This window comes from Budorcas taxicolor, chromosome 5 (assembly GCF_023091745.1).
Source record: "Budorcas taxicolor isolate Tak-1 chromosome 5, Takin1.1, whole genome shotgun sequence".
NCBI lineage: Eukaryota > Metazoa > Chordata > Mammalia > Artiodactyla > Bovidae > Budorcas > Budorcas taxicolor.
Window position 1 is genome coordinate 4,696,703 of NC_068914.1, and position 18,894 is coordinate 4,715,596.

General features: G+C 58.4%; 2 protein-coding genes across 3 annotated transcripts in view; both read right to left on the reverse strand.

The window, feature by feature from the left end:
* The window catches only part of LDB3 (LIM domain binding 3), a 60,156-nt gene extending 55,173 nt beyond the window's left edge, over window positions 1-4,983 (reverse strand). For both annotated transcript variants that reach the window (XM_052641106.1, XM_052641105.1), the window contains exons 1-2: window positions 4,848-4,983; window positions 4,625-4,740 (exon numbers count right to left, since the gene is read on the reverse strand). In XM_052641106.1, coding sequence (XP_052497066.1) covers window positions 4,625-4,740; window positions 4,848-4,947 — 216 coding nt within the window. In that variant the 5' untranslated portion in view covers window positions 4,948-4,983. The remainder of the gene's footprint in view (window positions 1-4,624; window positions 4,741-4,847) is intronic.
* Window positions 4,984-7,310: 2,327 nt separating this feature from the next.
* OPN4 (opsin 4) lies at window positions 7,311-17,576 on the reverse strand. Its single transcript, XM_052640893.1, is given in 11 exon segments — window positions 7,311-7,759; window positions 9,675-9,818; window positions 10,933-10,989; window positions 10,991-11,114; window positions 11,954-12,061; window positions 12,939-13,103; window positions 13,542-13,713; window positions 14,347-14,550; window positions 14,874-15,007; window positions 16,033-16,178; window positions 17,433-17,576. Coding segments are annotated over 11 exon segments (1,437 nt in total). The 3' UTR covers window positions 7,311-7,720.
* Between the last annotated feature and the right edge of the window lie 1,318 nt (window positions 17,577-18,894).

An 18,894-nucleotide genomic window follows, 5' to 3' on the forward strand; every position in this document is an offset into this window, starting at 1 on the left:
TATGAACTTAAAGCTGCTCTAAAAAACTTAAGGCTTAAAAAAAACCAGCCTCTCCCTGTTCATGCCTTAGCTGCCTCAGTCAGTCCCTGCCGTGTGTGCCTCCCTTTCTTCACTGCCAGGCTTCTCCAAAGAGCGACCCGCAGGCCTCTGCTATCTCCCATCCCTCTCACGGCAGCCATCTGACTTTGGCCCCCGCCACTCCACGCATACCAGTGACCTCCCTGTGGCAAAGTCAGGGGTCACTGGTCCCTTTTCCAGCTGGCCACACACTTTACTGGCCTTCTGAGTCTCCTCTTATCCCACAGTTCTATGTCAAGAATGTTATGCAGTGGGTCCCCAAGAGCCCTTGGACATGGTGAAGTCTGCTTCATGCCACTCAGGATGGTTCCTGGGAAGAGGTGGATCCGGGCTTCAAAGGCACAGAGACGCTGTATTTGGGAACAAGAGGGCCCTGGGTGGGGGCCTTGGCAATCATGGCTAGCCCCTGGATGAGAGGAAGGTTCAGGAGCTGGGGGGACGTCTCTCAGGCAGGAGGCAAGCCCAGCAAACCCAGCAGACCTCACCCAGGAAGCCCTGCTCTTCACTCTCGCTCCTCTCCCACGCCTTCAGCCCAAGGAGCCCTGGGGGCTGCCAGGGAAGCTGCCCCTGTCCTTGGTCCTAGCCCAGGACCTCAGAAGGCCCACTCCCCAGGGCCTAGCCAGCCGCATACCCACTTTCCCCGGGGCCCTCCCGGGGTCAGGAACAGCTCTGAGCCCCAGGGAGAGGAAGCATGCTGGGAGAGGGTCTGGCCTGGCGACCTCTAAGCATGCGTTTCCCTGCGGTGGGCCTCTGTCCGTTTATCGCCCCCAGTCCCGTTCGTTGCTTTGGGAAGCCCCTGCCAGCCCCGCAGCAGCCCTCCGGAGGCTTGCCTGACCTTCAGCGCAGCTATAAACAGCACGGCTGTCAGCACAGCTAGGTGCTGCCCAAGAAGCAGCACCACGACCTTAAAATTCCAGGAATCGTCGGCGTGGCTGCCCCAGAATAGCCTCAGCCTGTCCTCCTTCCCGTCTCCGGGGACCCTCTGTCCACCCCACCACAGCCAAGAGAGGCTGGCGAATACCGGAGCTCAGCTAGGGGCAGAGGCCACCGGGCTGGTGCCCCAGGTGAGCCTGCTGGGTGGGTGGGCGAGGCTGTAAGGAGTGGCAGCCTTGGAGCAGAGACAGGACCTCCCTGGGCCCAGGCTCAGCTCCCCCATCCTCATAAGCAGCCCATGAGGAAAAACAGGTGTATTTTCATAGGTGTATATTAGACAGCACGCTCACATGTGTGCTTTCCCCGATTCATTATCCCCATGTTACAGATGAGAAGACTGAGGCTGAGCAGGTGAACTGACTTTTCTAAGGTGACCCAGCTGTGAGTAGCAGAGCCAAACAAAATCTTAACGTCTCTGCCATAAAGTCAAGGACTGCAACACGCACCAAGAGGCAAGTCCCAAACCGTGGCCTAGCTGCTCAGGTAGTGGGGCTGGGTCTTTGGAATTTCTCCCTCTCTGCTCCCACCCCTCCCCCACTTCCCGGAGAACTGGCTGGGGTGGGGGGAGGGTGGGGGTGAGAGGGCAGCTCATGTTGCAGGCCCAGCCGCACCTGTCCAGGATAAATAAAGGCATTTCCCCTCCACCCTCTGAGCCTCTCTCCTGAGCCCGTTTCTCTGTGGGTCCTCAGGCTGAGACTCTCTCTGAAGGGAGAACTTGAGGGGCTGTTACTGCTTCAAGGTTGATTCTGTGGGACTGGTGGGCAAAATGGGGTGGGTACGGGAGCTACTACTCAGGCTGCAGGTGGCCAGCCTTCTTACAGGAGGAGATGCAGCCCCACTCAGGGCTTTATTACTAGTCCCTAGCCAGAGGATGAGGCTGCAGCCGTGGGAGTTAGGGGTTACCAAGGATACAGGAGCGGGTGGGCAAGTTTGAACCTGTTCGTCTGGCTCTGAAGTGAGATGCCCATCCTGGCCCTGTCTGGGGGCCCACAGGCCTCAGGGGTATGGTGTGTGTGCCCCTGCTGAGAATGAGCCGGCCCTGCCTTTGCCTATATCCCCCCACTGCCATACTCCACTAATGCCTTGTTTTCTGCAAAGACTCAGGCCAGGACATCCATTGCCCCTCTATGGGAAGAGGATTCTTCCAGAGAGCTCTGGCCTTGTTCCCTCAGGGAAGAAGTTTCTGCTGCAGAAGGACCTTAAGTGCCCCATCAGGAAATACCAGAGCCCTGTTGGGAAGGTGTGTGTTTGTGTGTGAAGTCGCTCAGTCGTGTCCGACTCTTTGCGACCCTGTGGACTGTAGCCTGCCAGGCTCCTCTCTCCATGGGATTCTCCAGGCAAGAATACTGGAGTGGATTGCCATTTCCTTCTCCAGGGGATCTTCCCAACCCAGGGATCGAACCTGGGTCTCCTGCATTGCAGGCAGACGCTTTACTTTGTATTCCAAGGCCTGCACTGAGACCGGGATGCCCAAGCCCAGGGTATCAGCGGCTCACCAGAAGGTTTATCAAAAGGCTCCAAGCCCTGGGAAGGCCCCAGCACCCAGCCCTGCATGTTTCATGACCTTGGTGATTTGGGGCATGCCCCTGAAGGGAGCTGAGAGGCCCATCCTCTGATGGCCTGCCTGAGCTGCGGGTTCTATTTTTAAAAGTACCGCCTAATCATTGGCCCTAGTACATCCCAATACATCCCCTGCCTACAGTGAGGACATTCTTCCTGCTGTCTAGCTTAAGGCCTCTGTGCTGCAATTTAAGCCCTGGGCTGGCTGGGGCCAGGTGGCTCATAGACCCCGGGTGAAGTCATTGGCTATCCTGGGTGCCACTGATCTAGCTGGGAGAGCTAACATCCACTCGCACGGATGGGGTCGGGACCTGCACTCGAAGGCCTTGGGCATGGTAGCACTGAGAGAGAGCTGGGCTGTCTCAGGTGTGGGAAGCTGGCAGACCCATGAGAGGACACGGTCCTGCCTTGTACAGGGAGGAGACATGCAACCAGGGGGTGGGGAGCTGTGCAGGCTTCTGGGGGAGAAGGGGGGCGTGTCCACTGGGGCTCAACTGCCATGTGTCACCATATCATCAGACAGAGTGTGTGCGTCTCTGGGTGCTCCTTAGTACATGGGGCCGTGCCATCTCCAGGGCAGGGGGCCTGGAGACTCAGGTGAGAATAAGCCAGACCTCCAGCAGAAGGATGGAGACAGTGCCTTTTCCCTGCAATAGAGCCAGGCCAGCACCCCAGAGAAGTATGGCCTCTTTTGCTCCTGAGAGTCTCCCGTAGCACCCCCGAGTGGGGTTTCCATTGCAGGGTCCCTCCAAGTGTCCACAATAGGTTCTACTGCCAGGATTGTGCCTGCAGTGGGGACACTGGCTCCCTGCCCCTCTGCCAAGCTCCTTTCAGTCCTCTCCTGGCTACCCACTTCAGTGCTTCCCCCCTAACCTCCCCACCCCATCCCCAGGCCCAAGGCAAGTTTCCTCTGCCCTGGAGAAGTCTCCCTGTCTCCAGGTGGGCAGTGACCCAGACACCCCTGCCCATCCATCACCCTCCAGTGACAGCCTGGGGCCTCAGCCTGCCCCCTTGTGCCCACACCAGCACTGCTGGGGCTCGGCCTTGGCCCTACCCCACCAGGCAGGGGTTATCTTTGCCCTGGCACATTTCACAGTTCACTGCGAGCTTAGCTCTGCTTCAGCCCCGCTCTGCCGGACTTCCCTTTACTTGACAAGTGTTGTCTGAGCACCTAGGTACTGGTCTAGGTACCAGGGACACAGCAGTGGTTAAAACAAAGTCCCGTCTTGCAGACAGCTTTGTCTCAAGCAGATCTAGCTTCTTGCTTCTCTGGACTTCAGTGTCTCCAGCTGGGCAATAAGATTTCTCAGACAGTCTCCAAAGATCTCTGACTTCCCCATCAGGCAGTGCTGTCGCCTGGTCACAGGGCACACAGCCCATTTCCCCAGACGAGCCTGGGGAACCAGACGTGAGACAAGCAGGCGGAGCAGCTGCAAGTGAATGGCTAGGTGCTGCAGTGGGTGAGCAAGGCCCAGCCCCATGAAGCCAACCAGTGCCTGTTCCCCCAGCAGGCCCGGGGAGGCAGGGGAAGAGGGCTGTTATCTCAGGTCTGGGAGGGAGTGGCTGTGGGAGCCCAGTTATCAGCCCAGCCCAGCTCTGACCGCAGGACAGCCAAGGTCAGCAGTCTGTCACCTGCCCTCTCCACGCTAGGAGCGCTCTCTCCCAAAGCAGCGGCCTCCTTCCGGGCAGATGCTCCAGGCTTGGGTGTACCCCCGCCCACCTGGAGAAGGGCTTAGGAAGGCCCTGTACTTTCTGTTTACCTGTCTGCTTGCAAACTTAGCATTTCCTGCTCTACTGAAAACATCAGCCGCTTACCTATGTTTCATTGTCTTAATAGGCTAGCAAACCCAGGTGGGTAACAGCTGTGGCAGAGACCAGGGGCCTGGGGTGGGCAGGATCAGGCTAGGTCCAGTCCCAGCCCCCAGACCAGGAAAGTCTGCTCTGCTTTCCAAGAGCCTCAGGGAGGACAGACAGATGGACGGATGGACGCACACATCCTCCTTCTAACATGCCCCGCCCCCCGGGCGGTAGGCTGCGGGCCCTGCACACTCACCCGGGAGATGGTGAGCGGCATGTTGAAGTCCTTGCCCCCCTGCAGGCGGAAGCCCCAGGGCCCAGGCCCCGTCAGGGTCACGCTGTAAGACATGCTGGTGCTGACACCGGCGGCCCCTGCGGACGAAGGGAGAAGAGCGGAGTGAGAGGACCCTCGTGCCCCCTGCTTCCCCAGTCCAGACCTCAGCCCCAGTCCCCGACCCCCGGCCTTGCCTGCTCCGTGCCTTGCTGCCCAGCCGGGCTGTGTGGAGCTCCTGAGAGGCTCCTAAGAATAGCTGGGAACGAATGCCATCGACACTGATATCTGCCCTCCGCTGCGCCCATAAATGGACTGTAACCCTATACTGTGCCCGCCCGCCCTCAGCCTCCCAGCGGGTCCACCGTGACTCACGCGGCTAATATAGCCCCTGGGGAGGGTTGTCCAGCTCCCAGTACCCCCCAGGGGGCAGGAGAGGGGCCTGGGGGGGGGTTAGTGATAATGCTCTGCCGCCCTGCTCTCCTCTCCATGCTCCCACTGCCCTCTGGAGAGCCTGGTCTGCCCAGCCACACTCTTTACCTGCTGTACCCACTCTCTTGCCCAGAAGACCATGGCTAAGCTCCCTTGGCCCAGGGCTTTGTGACTTGGGTGTTTGCAGCCCTGTGATCCCTGGAGAAAACCCTGAAGTTGTCCACTTATCCTCTTATCCCCAAGAGAAACGACAACTTCAGGGCCCAGAACTGTCCAACCCCATCAAAACAGTAATAGTAATAGCAGCAACTCTAAGCACAGCCAAGCTCAGCTCTGGGCCCTCCACAGCTTTATCCCCTCAGATCCTGAGAGGCTGCCGCTTGTCCTGCAGGAACCAAGGCTGAGAGAGAGGTTAACTAACTTCCCCAAGGTCACACAGGTAGACCCAGGCCATACTGGAGCCTGAGCTCATCCCTATGGGGATTTGTGCCAGATAACAGGTTCTGCCCAGTAGTGACAGTACCTCTTGATGCTCAAGCCTGGAATTGGGGAGGCCCTGCTTGCTGAAAGGTACCCTTAGCATGGGGTCTGGAAGCAGATCTGGGACAGGCCCCACACCCTCCAGGCCCTCTGGGGGGCCAACAGTTATTCTTGGCTCTCCTGTCTCATTTGTGCCCTGGAAAAGTTGACAGCAGCGTGGAAAGCTCCAGCTGCCAGTGTCGCACGCCAGGCCCCCGTGCCCTTTGAGCCGGAGTGGCAGGGGCCAGGGAGGAGAGGAGGAGAGGCCATGTGCTCAGCTGCTGGGACAAGGGGCCAGAAGGGGCAGGAAGGGGAAAATGTGTGTGATGTGGTCAGCCCGTAACCCAGAGACAGCGTGTTCTAGGTGGGGGCCTAGACCCCTCAGGACTCCTGCCAGTGTGGTCTTTGAGCCAAGATACCTCTAGAAGCCCTTCCTCAGAAGAGACCTCAGGCTCGACATAGTCTGGAGGTAGATCAAGGCCCCCGCTAGTTCCCTGCTCTGGAAAGCAAAGCTCAGGGAAGGCAACTGGGCTGGCTGTTTTCTGCCCTCCTGGAGAGCTCTAGCCTGAGCTGGGCCCTGAGGACTCAGAGGGCTGGGTGTGGGTAATTTCCCAGCTGCCTGCAGCCAGCCTCACACTCTGGGCCTAGCACATATGACATGAATGGCAAGGAGTCCCCGCTTCACAGGGGCATTTGGTAACTTGCCCAAGGTCACAGAAATATCAAGTGGAAGAAGCCAGTGAGGGACCTGTGTTCTTTCCCCCATTTCACCACCCCTTCTGCTCCGTGTCATGCTGCCCAGCTGTCCTCCCTGCCCAGGCCTGGCCCAGGAGTCCAGCAGCTCATGGCCAGCGCGCCCATCCCCTGCCCCTCCCCCAGGTCCCAGCCCATCCATCCCTGATTCCAGCTTTATCTCGTTTCCTGAGTGGGGGGAGGTGCATCTGTGTGGTCAGGCCAGAGAGGACCCAGCGGCAGGGCATGACCAGTGTGGGGAGAGGAAGGAGCCGAACCGGCACAGAGAGAGGGAGCCCCAAGCTAGGCTGTACCTGGAGTTGCAGGCTCTTCCTCTGGACTCAGGCACCCGCCATGCCGCCTCTGGGGAAAGGGAGGTGTAAGGGAAAGGATGCTCTTAAAGGCAAAGGCCAGCCTCCCTCCATCTGCCTCCCCTGGGAGATCTGAAGCAGCCGGAGAGCAGCTGGTACTCACAAGCTGGGCGTGAGCTGCTTTCCAATAACAGCAGCTCACTGGGGAGTAGGGATGGGGGCAAGCCTGGTCTTTCCCCTCCTCCACGCTCCTCCCTGCAGTTTGGCATGGGGTTGTAGGCGTGAAAATCACAAGGTGGAGGACAGAAGGAGAACAGGAAGAGAGAGGCTGCTGTGGGCTTCAGGGGCCAGGGGCCTGGGTCTCTCTCTCCCATGGCGGCCCCAGTAGGTAGAGACTGTGCTTGTCAGAGACCTTCTCTGGTTTTTATTTTTCTACATCCCTCCAGGCACACACAGCCCTGGGATGAACTTGGACTACTGATTAAAAACAAACGTAGGCGCGATGTGTGTACGTGTGTGCTTGGTGTACATGCAAATACGTCCACGCAGGAGCGTGTGCTGGAAAATGAGCATGTGCACAGAGGGTGGGTCATGGTGGAAATAGCACTCTGTGGGGAGAGCCAGAGGTGAGTAACAGTTTCCGGCGAGCCAAGGTCTGTGTGCGGCTTTGACTGCTGGCCGCGGGAGACTCAGCGCTGTCCTTTCTGTGCCAGTGAAATGCCCAGCCCAGGTGCAGAGGCAGCTCATAAATAGCTGGGGTGTCTGACAGAGCCATCGCTATTGTCATCGCCTGGACAATCACAGCACACAGCATCCAAGGAGAGGCGGACGACTCCAGGCAGCGGGAGGGCCTGGGCGTCCACTCTTCCGTCTGAGCCTGAGGTGCAGGCTGTTGGGTTGAGAAGTGGGTGCAGACCGCATTGCAGAGCAGGAGCTGCGTGGTACGGGGCCGTGAATCTAGACCAGCAGGGGTGACAGGGCCGCTTCCAGAGCCTGCAGGCCCACAGGTGATGCTGGGTCTGTGTGTGTGAGGGAGACGTGAAGGAGCTGGACGTGTCCCAGAAGGAAGGCAGGAATGATGGTCAACCTACATCCTGGCATCCAGGTTGGGGAGCAGCCCCTTGGCCTGAAAGCAAGCAGCAGATATCAGTTTAGCCCAGAGTGTCCCACTGGAAGTGGCGGCTCAGGGACCCTCTCTGTTTAGGGGCACCTCATGATGAAGGGAGGTTGCTTGCGGGCCGGGGCAGGGGGGAAGGTTTTGTCCCGGCTGGGGGTTGGGCCTTCTCCAGGCCATGTGGCTAGAAAATGGAGCTGGTAATGGCCAAGGTTGCCTCCAGGCGGTCCCCCAGGCTGGCCTGTCCTAGGGTCTGGACTCCTGGGGTCCAGACTGAGCTCTCCTCACCCCCACCATCCAATTCTCCACTTTCCCAGGCTTGGGTGTCTCCTCTCTCCCTGTCGTCTTAAAAGCCTCATTTCTTGCCTATCTACCGACTTCCTCCCATCTTCTCTCTGCTGGATCACTCCACACAACCTGTCCTTCCGCAGCTACTGTGGAGAGGCCCAGTCTACTCTGCCAAGCTGACCAAGCCCACCTCAGTGCCCCAGTAAGTCCTCCAAGGGCTTCCTGTCCTCCAGGGTCCTGACTGGAGACCCCTCACTCCAGCACCTGGTTGGGCCTCCCCATGGCTCCTACCACCTCCTGCCCCTTCTCCATCCTCACCTCCAGCTCCTAGAGTCCCTTGGCGGCTCCTAGGGTCACAGAGAGACATTCTGTGTCTGTCTGTTCAGGACACCCTGTGCCCCACTGCGTTTGTACCGGCTGTTTCCTCAGCCTGGACCGCCCGATCCCTGCTCCTCGGCCCCATCCCACCTGGCAGTCCCGGTTTGCCTTCACCGTTCCCAGGATCCCTCGGCTTCTGCTTTCAGCGCCCTCTGTGCTGATACCTCGATGGCAGTGCTTATCACACGTGTTAGGTGACTGCTGATGTACTGTCCCTCTCTGCCCCGTGCCCCACCCCAGGCCAGGTTTCCCTCCAGGAGAGGTGCAGGGCCTTTCATCCTTGCCTGGCCAGCCTGGGGGATGCTGCCGGCCTTTGCCCCAGCCTCTGTGGTCGTGCACAATGCCCGGCCTCAGGGCTGGGGAGAGAGTCCTCTCTGAGGCTGGAGCCACTGGGGAGTGGTGTTCCCTGGCGTGGCAACGCTGGAAGAGACAGAAGCCCCCCAGCTGTAGGAGCTGCCCAGGGCTCCCCTTCTCTGGGACAGGCAGGGGAGCAGCCTTGAGGAAGGAAGTCAGGAAAGTGCCTCTGGTCTTAGTCTTGCTGCCCTAGCGAGCCCAGGAACTGGGGGTGTTGTGTGGGTGTGAGTGGAGGGGCAGGGTGGGAGCTGTCAGCTGAGGGGGAAGAGCAGCCGCGGGGCCTGTGCACACGGCATTTCCAGCGTTCCAGAATTCGGCCTTCTCTAATCGCCATCGACATTCCGTTCCATAGGCACTTGGGCTGACAGCTGGCCTTCTTTTAATAGCCACAAGTATTCTGGGCAACATCCTAATCTCAGGGCATTCATAGCGAGCGCATACACAGCTTGCAGCCCCGCCCCCACTCAGGTACATCCCGTTTCCAATCGCAGAGAGGTACATGCCGCTCACACTTGGTCACATTCTCAGCTTAGAGCAGACACATTAGGGCAGCACTCAAACCCAAGCCCTGTGGCGTCAGAAGGACAGAAAGCACGTGCCGGGCACACAGTCACACACGTTCACACACATGCGATTTACATTCATCGCAATATAGACACTGCCACCTGCTGTGTACAGGCAGACAAGGTCACGCAACACACATGTGCTCGGGTGCAGTCACACTCAGGCTTGCTCAGAACATCTTGGAGTCACAGATTCTCCCCAAGACCCCCAGGTGGGCAAGGGAAAGCTGGGAGGTGCAGGGAGGGGGTGATTCCCAGAGGTCATTGGGCCTGCCCCCCTTTCCTGACAACTCCCTGGGGCACTTGCTCCTGTCCCACCGTTTTACAGATTGGGACCCAGTTACCTTCCCGGGAGCCTCTGAGTCCCGTCCCTGGGGCCTGGGAAGGGCCTTGGCTTCCACATCGTCCAGGCCCTGACTGCAGGGGGACCATCCGCTCACTTGCTGGCCAGCCCCCCAAGCAGCTGTTGCTTCTGTGTCCATCCAGCCCTGGGGAAGGGGAGAGTCACTGTGAGGTGAGGGGGCGTTTGCAGCATCGCTTCTGCCCCCTTCCTGGCCAGGCCTTTCTCCATTCTCCCTATAATCGTTCACTGGGGTGAAGACCGTGACACTGTTTGCAGGGCTGCTGGTCACCAAACCCTTGCAAACTGTGAGTGCATGTGCTACGGTGTGTGTGTGTGTACATGTTTTTGTGATTTCTTAACACATGGGCTGAGTGTGTCTTCATGAGGTTCTAGGCCTCTCTGAACGGATAAGATTCACTCCTTGCTGTGCCCTACAGCAGTTCAGGGATTCTGACAGCTCCTCCCTCAGCCCCTTCAACTGAGACCCCCAGGGATGGGGGCTGTGGGAAGAGGTCAGCGGAAGCTCTTGGTGAGGCAGGCACAATGATGGAGGAGCTGGGACAGGAGCCCACGGCACAGGGAACTCTCTTGGGGACCTCGGGGGGCATCACAGTCCCAGGCCCCGAGTAGGTGCTGGCAGGCTGGTAGCTCCTATGGCTGACCACAACGTGGAGGGTCATTCACGGGCACCCCATCTCGTATGCAGAGATGATGGCTTTCCCTTTGGGAGAGGACACAGAGCCTCAGAGAGGGTGAGTGGCCTGCATAAGCTCACACAGTGAGACTTGAACACAGGTACCCTGGCTCCAGGGGACAGTGTTCCTTCCTCTGTATCCTCTGAGCTCCTCAAGGAGGAGCTGCCTTAACAATGAGGATGATGGGCTTGAGCTCACACCTACCTGTCTCTCTAGAAGCCCATCTAGGGAAGAAAATGCTCATCTTTTCGATCTGAGACTCTAAGGCCCTGGGATAGGGCTGGTAGGGAAAAGAGCTGGCCTGGAGTGGGAAGACCCATGTTCAGTCCAGGCCCTGCTGCTGAGTGACCTGGGGCCAACATGTTGCCTCCCTGACTCTAGTGCCCCTGCCTGGCAAGGAGGATTGTATGTGGGAAGGCCATGTGGAGGTGCTGAGGGGCTCTTCCTGCCAGCGTCCCAGGTTCCTGAGGGTTCCTGACTCTCAGAGGCAGGCCTGCCTGGAGGCCTGAGGCTGGACTAATTGAGGAAAGATGGTGCCAAGTCAGTGAGGGCCCGCCTCCTTACCACCTCACTCTCAGAGCCCAGGGATGCCTGGCGCCTCCGTCCAGAGATCCAGCTGAGGGTCCGAGGCCTGGCTGCTCAGCGTGGAACGATGGGTGGAGCGGTAACTGGTGTACAGGCCAGTGCGCTGGCCCGACACGCCCAGCAGCACCCCCAGGCAGGGCAGGTGCTGGGCGATGGCCAGTCTGGAAGGACAACATGTCAGGTTAGGGGGATGGACAGACAGATTCGAGGAGATGGGGTGGGTGGACAGACTGACACTGGGCAAATGGAAGTGGGCCAAGAGCCACTGGGGAGTCGGGGATATTCAGACATTGGGGTTATGAAGATGGACAGACAGACACTGGGTCCATGGATGTGGAGGCAGAGCCTTAGGGCGGCAGATTCAGCCAGAGGCTTGGTTTTAGCCCTCAAGTGGCTGGCCCAAGCCACAGCTCTGCGAACGGGGACCAAGAACACCCCTGAGCTGCCTCTGAGCTTATGGACTAAGGCCTGCAGCTGGCCTCTGCAGGGCCGCTGAGTTACTGACACCACCAGGCAAAAGGAAGCACTGAAGGCCCCCTCGTGGAAGAGGCCAGCCCTGTGGGGATTCTATCAGCAGAGAGTGCTCCGGGTCAGAACCAGTCCCAGGCCGCTACCACAGCTCTCAGAGCAGAATAGAGCTCTCCCTGCTGCTATCTCTCCAGGCTGTCACTGTCTGGGGCCTCTCTTTGCGGTAGGCAGCACTGCCGATCAGCCATCCTGGTCGCCTCTTGGTCTCAGTTCTGAAAATCCCAGTTAGTACTGGACACTGCCCAGGGAGCTCTGATGTCCCCCAAGCTGAGCCCCCTAGGAAGCTGAGGCAGTAGAGTGGGTCACAGCAGCTCCAGATCCCACCCAAGGTCATGAGCTGTTTGTATTCCCAATGCAGATACAAAGGACAGGAAAGATGGCTAGCCTCCGCCCCCATTTATAGGCCCAGGCCCTCCATGCCCCTGAGGGTGGGCCTGGGGATCTGGGCCTGGGTCCTGGTGGAGGGTCCCACCTGTACTTGGGGTGGGTGATGGCGTAAATGATGGGGTTGTAGATGGCAGAGGCCTTGGCAATGACAGCTGGCACCGAGTTCATGTAGGGCGTCAGGATATGTGCGTACCTAGGACAGAGAAGCTGAGGTCCCCTTGCCAGCTGACCCTCCCTGGAGACTCCACAACCCACCCGTCCTCTCAGGCACCTTCTTCTTAGGCCAACCAAGCCTTGCCAGGGCACAGCCCGGCCTGGTCCAAAGCGGCACAACTAAGTCATTCCCAGGGGATGCACTGTGATGCCAAGGAGAATTCTGATCTGAGGTGAATGGGAACCCAGGGAGCAGGTGAGGGAGGGGTGCTGAGAAGATGTGCCAGAGTGGGGGGGTCTCAGCCGGTCCCACAGTTCCTTGGAGACTGCTGCTGCCAGTAACCCCCTCCCCTCACCCTCAGTGACTCGCCCTCTGACCAGCCCTCCCCACACCCCATTAAACCCTGACGCCTGCTGCTCCCTGGCTCTTTGGGAGTTATTGCATCGGACCGCCCGACAGGGGACCAGGGCGCTCCTGCACAGAAAAGCTCTCATAGCCAAACACCTGAAAGGGTTCATGGTTCTCACTGTCTCACAGCGCTCACCACGTCTGGCCAGTGTCTATGCCGTGCAGGTGTCAAAGTCTCCAGACACTAGCCACAAGAAACCAGAAGCTCTGGGAGAGCTGCGTGTTCCCCAGGGGTCTGGAAGGACCCGACAGCCCTTGTAGGCCCTCAGGCCAAACCCACTGTGGCCCCGAACTCCTGAGCATGTCTCTTTGCACCTCCAGGAATGAGGCAGGCCCAGCTCGGGTGGGGTGTCTCACAGCAGCAGGGAGAATAAGGCTACGAGGCTGGACCTAAGGTGTGAGGATGGCTGGCTTGGGCTTGGACTGGGGAGGGAGAGGCTGCCCCAGGGTCCCTTTGCCCTTCTCCCACCGTTCCAGCCCCCGGCCCAGTCCCTCAGCCACTGCTCACCCGGCAAAACCCATCAGGGCGACGGTGGAGTACGGGGCCCAGGAGAGCACAAAGAGAAGAATGACCAGCAACTCGATCTTGGCCATCTTCCACTCATTCTGTAGCCGCTGCCGCTGCCGGGGACACTCACTGCCACGCTCGCAGGCCCCGAAAGTCTGGAGAGCTCTAGGAAGCGTGCAGAGTCTGGGTCTGACCCCGCTCAGCTTGCAGTGAGTGCCAGAGCCACGGCTACTATCAGGGAGCCTTCCTGGACCTGGCCGTCCTTTCCGTGCAGGCGGCCCCGACACCCGGAAAGTCCCCCATGATATCCAGGCTAAGCCGCCTCCCTGTGCTTCTACCTGCGGTGTTTTCTCTTTCCCCCAGACCCCTTGGCCAAGTCTGAAGCCCTCTCTTCAGAAGACCCTATCTCCTGAGACTTTTTGAAGCACCGAGTTTGCACCAGTCTGTAGGAACCCACCCCATAAACACCTGTGCTGAGCTGGTCTTTGCCCATCTGAGCCTGGGAGTGCCCTGGGGGGCTGGGTACAGACTGAGCCACAGGAAGCCCTGGTGAAGGGGCACAGTCCTCCTCCCATCGGACCCCTCCCTGTGCGCAGCTCTTACTGGCCCGTCTCTCGGATGGCCTTGAAGATGAAGATGTAGCAGTAAACGATGGCAAGCAGGGGGAGGAAGAAGACGAAGCAGAAGAGCAGCATGGTGTAGGCGCGGACCGACGGCGTGAAGCTCACGTAGTCCCAGGAGCACGAGGTCAGCAGACCTTCGGGCACGTAGGCACCTGGGACGCAGGGGCAGGGTGCTCAGCCTTCAGGGCAGTGCTGACCCAGGTTCCTCATCCAGAAGGGGCTTTGGATGTGGGGTCTGAGCTTCTCAAACACTGGCCCCGGCCCCGGCCCTGGCCCCAGCCCTGCGCAGCAGAGCAAAGAAACTGGGCACAGTTGGGAGTTTTCCAAGCTGGTGCTATTAGAAGACAGCTGGTGAAGCCCACTGCTGCCCAATCTTACCAGTTTGGAAGATAGACCTCACCACAGCCCCAGGGTCTTACTCCCTCAGACTTAAGCCAGCTTTCTGGTCCCTCCTTGGAAGGGTAGGTGCCTGCTGCTAACCCTTCTAGCTGCTGAAGCCTCACATCCCAACCCTTGCCTGTCTGATGTATCGCAAACTCAGCATCAGATGCACCTGTCACTTCCTGCCAGTCAGGAACCACGTGGTCTTCCCTTCTGTATTTGGGGAAGGGAGCCCAGGTTAGCCTCTGATCGCTGATGGTGCAGCCTCAGTTCCCCCTGCTGCTAGTCATCCCCCCTGAATGTCCATTTACCTGAGGCTTCAGCAGTCCCCTGGCCCCTCCTGCCAGCTTGGGGTGCCCCTCCCAAATTATCTTCCCGTCCCCTGATTCCCTGAGCCCACTTACTCCAGCCAAAGAAGGGCGGCAGACTCCAAGCTAGGGCGTAGAGCCAGACGCCCAGCAGGACGAGCGCCGCCCGCCTCTTGGACACCATCCCGACAGTGGCCAGTGGGCGCGTGATCACCAGGTAGCGGTCCAGGGCAATGGCCGTCAGGGTAATCATGGAGGTGATGCCAAAGAGAGCCCCACAGAAGGCATAGAATTCACAGCCTGTGGGCAAAACTCCCTGACCTCAGTGCTGGGCGGGGAGCCGATCAGATACCCGAGGGCAAGGAGGGTGTGTGGATGGTGTGTGCTTAGCTCCAGCACTGGCCTTGCAAGGAAAACAGGCCTGTGTTCCTCTCACCCTGCCTGCTTGCATCTGACAGAGGCTTGTGGAAGCCTCCTGCCAACTCATGAGTCTGAGGGGGGTGGTACCCACCCATGGCCCAGGAAGAGCATATCACCGTCTTATCTGGGCCACCCTCCACTGTGGACATCCCCTGCCCCAACCCTCCTCCTCCCCCCAGCGGAAGGGAATTCCAAGTGTCTACCTGCTTCTCCAAAGAGCCACTGCTTATAGAGGCTGCTGGCAAAGAAGACGGGGGCCTGAGTGAAGGACATGAGGAAGTCGCTGACGGCGAGGTTGATAATGAACATGTTGGCAGGCGTCCGGAGGCCTCTGCTCCTGGGAGGGGTCAGCTGCTGTCAGGAGGAGCTTCTGCTGAGGAGCTTCCCGCGAACACATGTGCACGTGCCTGCGTACCCATGCACACATATGTGCTTGCCCTCAGGCGTGAGCTGCTGGGCCACAGACCATCCCACTGCCCAGCAAGTACCAGTCAAGCAGCTCTGGAGCCTGGCATCATGGGCAGAGAAGTGAGACCCCGCAAGGCAGCAACTCATGCCTCTCTCGTCCTCCCCTCCCAGCATCTTTGCAGTTCTCACCCTCGGGGCTGGCAAAGGGGAGAGGAGCTGATGATGGTGTCCACGGGTCAGGTACTTCCAGGAACCTTGTCTCTTATAATCATCCATCTGTGTGTCTATCCCCCTGCTTCATTTTCCGGTAAGCACACTGAAGCGCCCACCCGTGAAGCAGCTTGTGGTCACAAGACTCAGTAAGTGGCACAGGCAGGATTCACTCATTTGCTGGGCACCACACATATAAAACCTTACTTAATCGTCACGTTGACTCTATGAAGTAAGTGACAACTCCATTTTGCAGATAAAAAAAGTTGACTCAAAGGAGATAAGTAATCTGCTTAAAGTCAATTCAGCTAAGGGGTATTCACGCCTCCACATGCCCATCTCACCCATTCAGCTGGTGAGTGGGGCAGGTAGAGAAGGAAGCCAAGGGTGGTGGGCAGGCCTGGCTGCTGAAGGGCTGGCGGACTCAGGATCCCTATACCAGGGCTGCTCTTTGAGTCCAGGGAAGATGCCCACTGGGGCAGGTGATGGCGGAGGTGAACCGAGTCAGAGCAAACAGGCAGAGGTGTGTGTCCTACAGAGGGGGTAGGGGGTGCACCTGGGGCCCAATCGGATACGCCACTCAGGTTGCCCTGGACTACTTTGGGGCTCCTTTCCTGGCTTTGAAGGCTAGGCTCAACAGTGCCCTGGCAGAGTTGGCACCAGAATTTCAGTCCCGTGTTCTGCCCCATCTCTTCCTGGCTGGCTGCCCTCAGTGCCCAGGCTCCCACCCTGCCAACCGGGCACCTGCAGAAGGTATAGATGACCGTCAGATTTCCCAGCATCCCCGTGAGCCCCACCAGCAGGATCACCGTGCCCAGGGTGTAGTGGGCGTGGTCTGGAACATCAACCGTGGGGAAGGGGACCCAGGCAGCAGCCTGGGCCCTGACTGCCTGTGAAGAGACAGAGAAATAAGGGCATCCCTTGATGTCATCACCTCCAAATAGTCCTGAGAAGAAGAGTTAGGGTTCCCAGTGGGGCAGATAAAAACTGCCCCAGTGGGGAAGGCTTAGAGCGGCAAAACCATTTGCTCATACAGCTTGCAGGTAGTTCAGCTGGAATGGAAACATGGGTCTCCCTAAAGTTGAGCCCAAGCTCCTATGGCCCAGAGGCAAAAGTCTTCTCGGAGTATGCTCGGATTACCTGCTGGAGGCTGGCAGGACAGACACATGTTTGCCAAGCAGGGACATGGCTGGAGGGACTCCATGTTTCCTAGAGAAGGCAGAGCCCTCTCCTAGGTGGGTTCCTCCCCTCTGTATGAGCCCCATCTCAAACGCCTGAGACAGTTAGCAAATGTATTCCAGTCCCCTTGTACTGTGTGGAGGCGCAGTCAAATTAATGAATGAATTTAAAAAATAATAATGTTTTTTAAAACAGAGAATTTATGGGGAATTCTCTGACCGTCCAATGGTTAAGGACTTTGTGTTTCCACTGCAGGGGGCACAGGTTCAATTCTTGGTCAAGGAACTAGGATCTTGCATGCTGTGTGGTTAAAAATAAAGTTAAAAAAATAAAAAGAAAATTCAGCCCTCCCAAGTCACTGCAGGGAGGTCATCATCCTAGTAGGCCAGAACAAAGGGCCTTAAAAACAGCTGCTTTCCAGGGACAGGAGTGGCTTCATTTCTGTCCTGCCCTGGCTCCCATAGCTACTGGAGTCTTCCCTTCCTGTCCAGAACCCAGGCCAGCATCCCACAGCCCTGAGGGCAGGCTCATCACTCCCCAGGTAACGGTGGGGATGTTAGGGGATGGCCCTGGCCCTGGCTAGGATGATGGAGGCAGGAGAAGGCACCAACACCTCGCTCTGGACCAGGACAAATCCTGAGGCCCAGAGTAAGCCTTCCTCTCTGGAAGGCTCTGGGGGCATCCTACCACCTCCAGAAAGAAATGGATGGGCCATTCCAACCCTTTGTCCCATAAGGCTGCCTTTCTGTTCCTCGGATGCTCTCCATGGTGAAGTAAAACTTGCCACACTCTCCTCTATTGGTCTTTTTGCGTAGGACAGGTTCAGAGAGGTTCAGTAACATGCCCACCATCCCAGAGCAGAGCTCAGGCCTTTCTATCTCCCGGTCAAAGCCCCTGTTATCCCTAGGAAGGGTACCAGGGGAGGGGAGGGAGGCTTTACATGCACACACTTGCCCCAGGCTTACCGTGGGGCTGATGGACGGAGGGTGGCCCAGGCTGGAGGCGCTGCTCCGGGAGCTGTCCCACCTGCTGGAGGAGGCTGGGGTGGCCAGGCAGCTGGATTCCTGCATCGGGACCAGCGGGGCTCTTGGCCCTGAAGGAGGGTTCATCCTGAGGTGGGCTGGTCCTTTCTCAAGCCCACAGAAAAATCAAGGGCACCAGGAGCTCAGGACGTTAGCTGTGCCCAGCCTTCCAACTTTCCCCATCCTCAGCACCCCTTCCTGGTCTGCCGGCTGTCTGCTCCTGCGTCCTGCGTGGACCCAGCCTGAAGCTGTTCTTGAGGGTGGTGGCTGCTCTGTGTCCAGTGAAGCGCAAAGGAGAGAGTGTCACAGTTATGGTGACTGACCGTCACAGGGTCCGTCCCCACCTTTAAGTAGCGGAGTTGGGCGTGCACGTGCCCATCCACTCGGTGCCTCAGCTCCCTCAGACACAGGTCCCTGAAGGTGACAGTATGCATGTGTGAATGTGTGCGAGTGTGTGTGTGTGTGTGTGTGCAGGGAGCTTGAGAGTGTGTGTCTGTGTGAGTATGTGTCTGTGTATATTACAGAGGAGATCGCCAGACTCTGACTCTTGGACTTCGTCCTTCCCTCCGGGCAAATTTCTTTTTCCCCAAGCTCACCAAGTACAGCTTCTGCCACCCCTAAGGCCCCCCAGCTCAGGGTTGTCTGTGGAGCTTATACTCAGCCTTTCCACTGGGCACCCTACTCTCACATCTGCCCGCATTACCCATCACCCCTTCACAGCCATCCCGCATAGGACCAAGGCTGGCCACCCGAGGTCACAGACGCAGAAGCTAAGAGGATGTGCTGGAATATAGCACAACTGGGGGGAGATCAGATCATAAGGCAATTTTTGTTCGTTGCTTTCTGATCATAAACTTTTTTATTGAAGTGTAAATAGGAAAAAGAAACAAACCCCCACAAAGCTGGTAGAAACCTGGGAGCTTCCCCAGGCCTGCAGGCCCGGCCTGAAGCGAGTGAGTGTCGGAGGCCGAGGGCCACACTCACCTCTGAAGCACAGTGAGAGCCGTGGAGCTGGAGAGGACGGGGGCTGCGCACTCTGCCTCCAGGGACGTCCTATGCGGTCACTGTGTCCTGGGGCACAGGGCCAAGATTTGAAGAGCCCTGGAGTGGAGAGATATGCCCTGTCCTCTTCCTTGCCCCCAAGTCTTTATGAACAGCTCTCCAAGAGCCCCAGGTTCAGGCAGCCAGGGTGGGCGATGCCTACCAACAGGTGCCAGCTCATGGCTTAGATGCGTGTCCTCCCCCAGGCCCCTCACTACAGGTTCACCATGGTGATGGGGGTGGCTGGAGGAAGAAGCTCAGGGCAGGGTCAAACAGGGTGGGGTTTCTAAGGACCAGTCCCACCAGTTCCCACCCTGGTTAGTGCACACGCCCTCAGAGACGGACCTAACATTCTTCCTCTCCC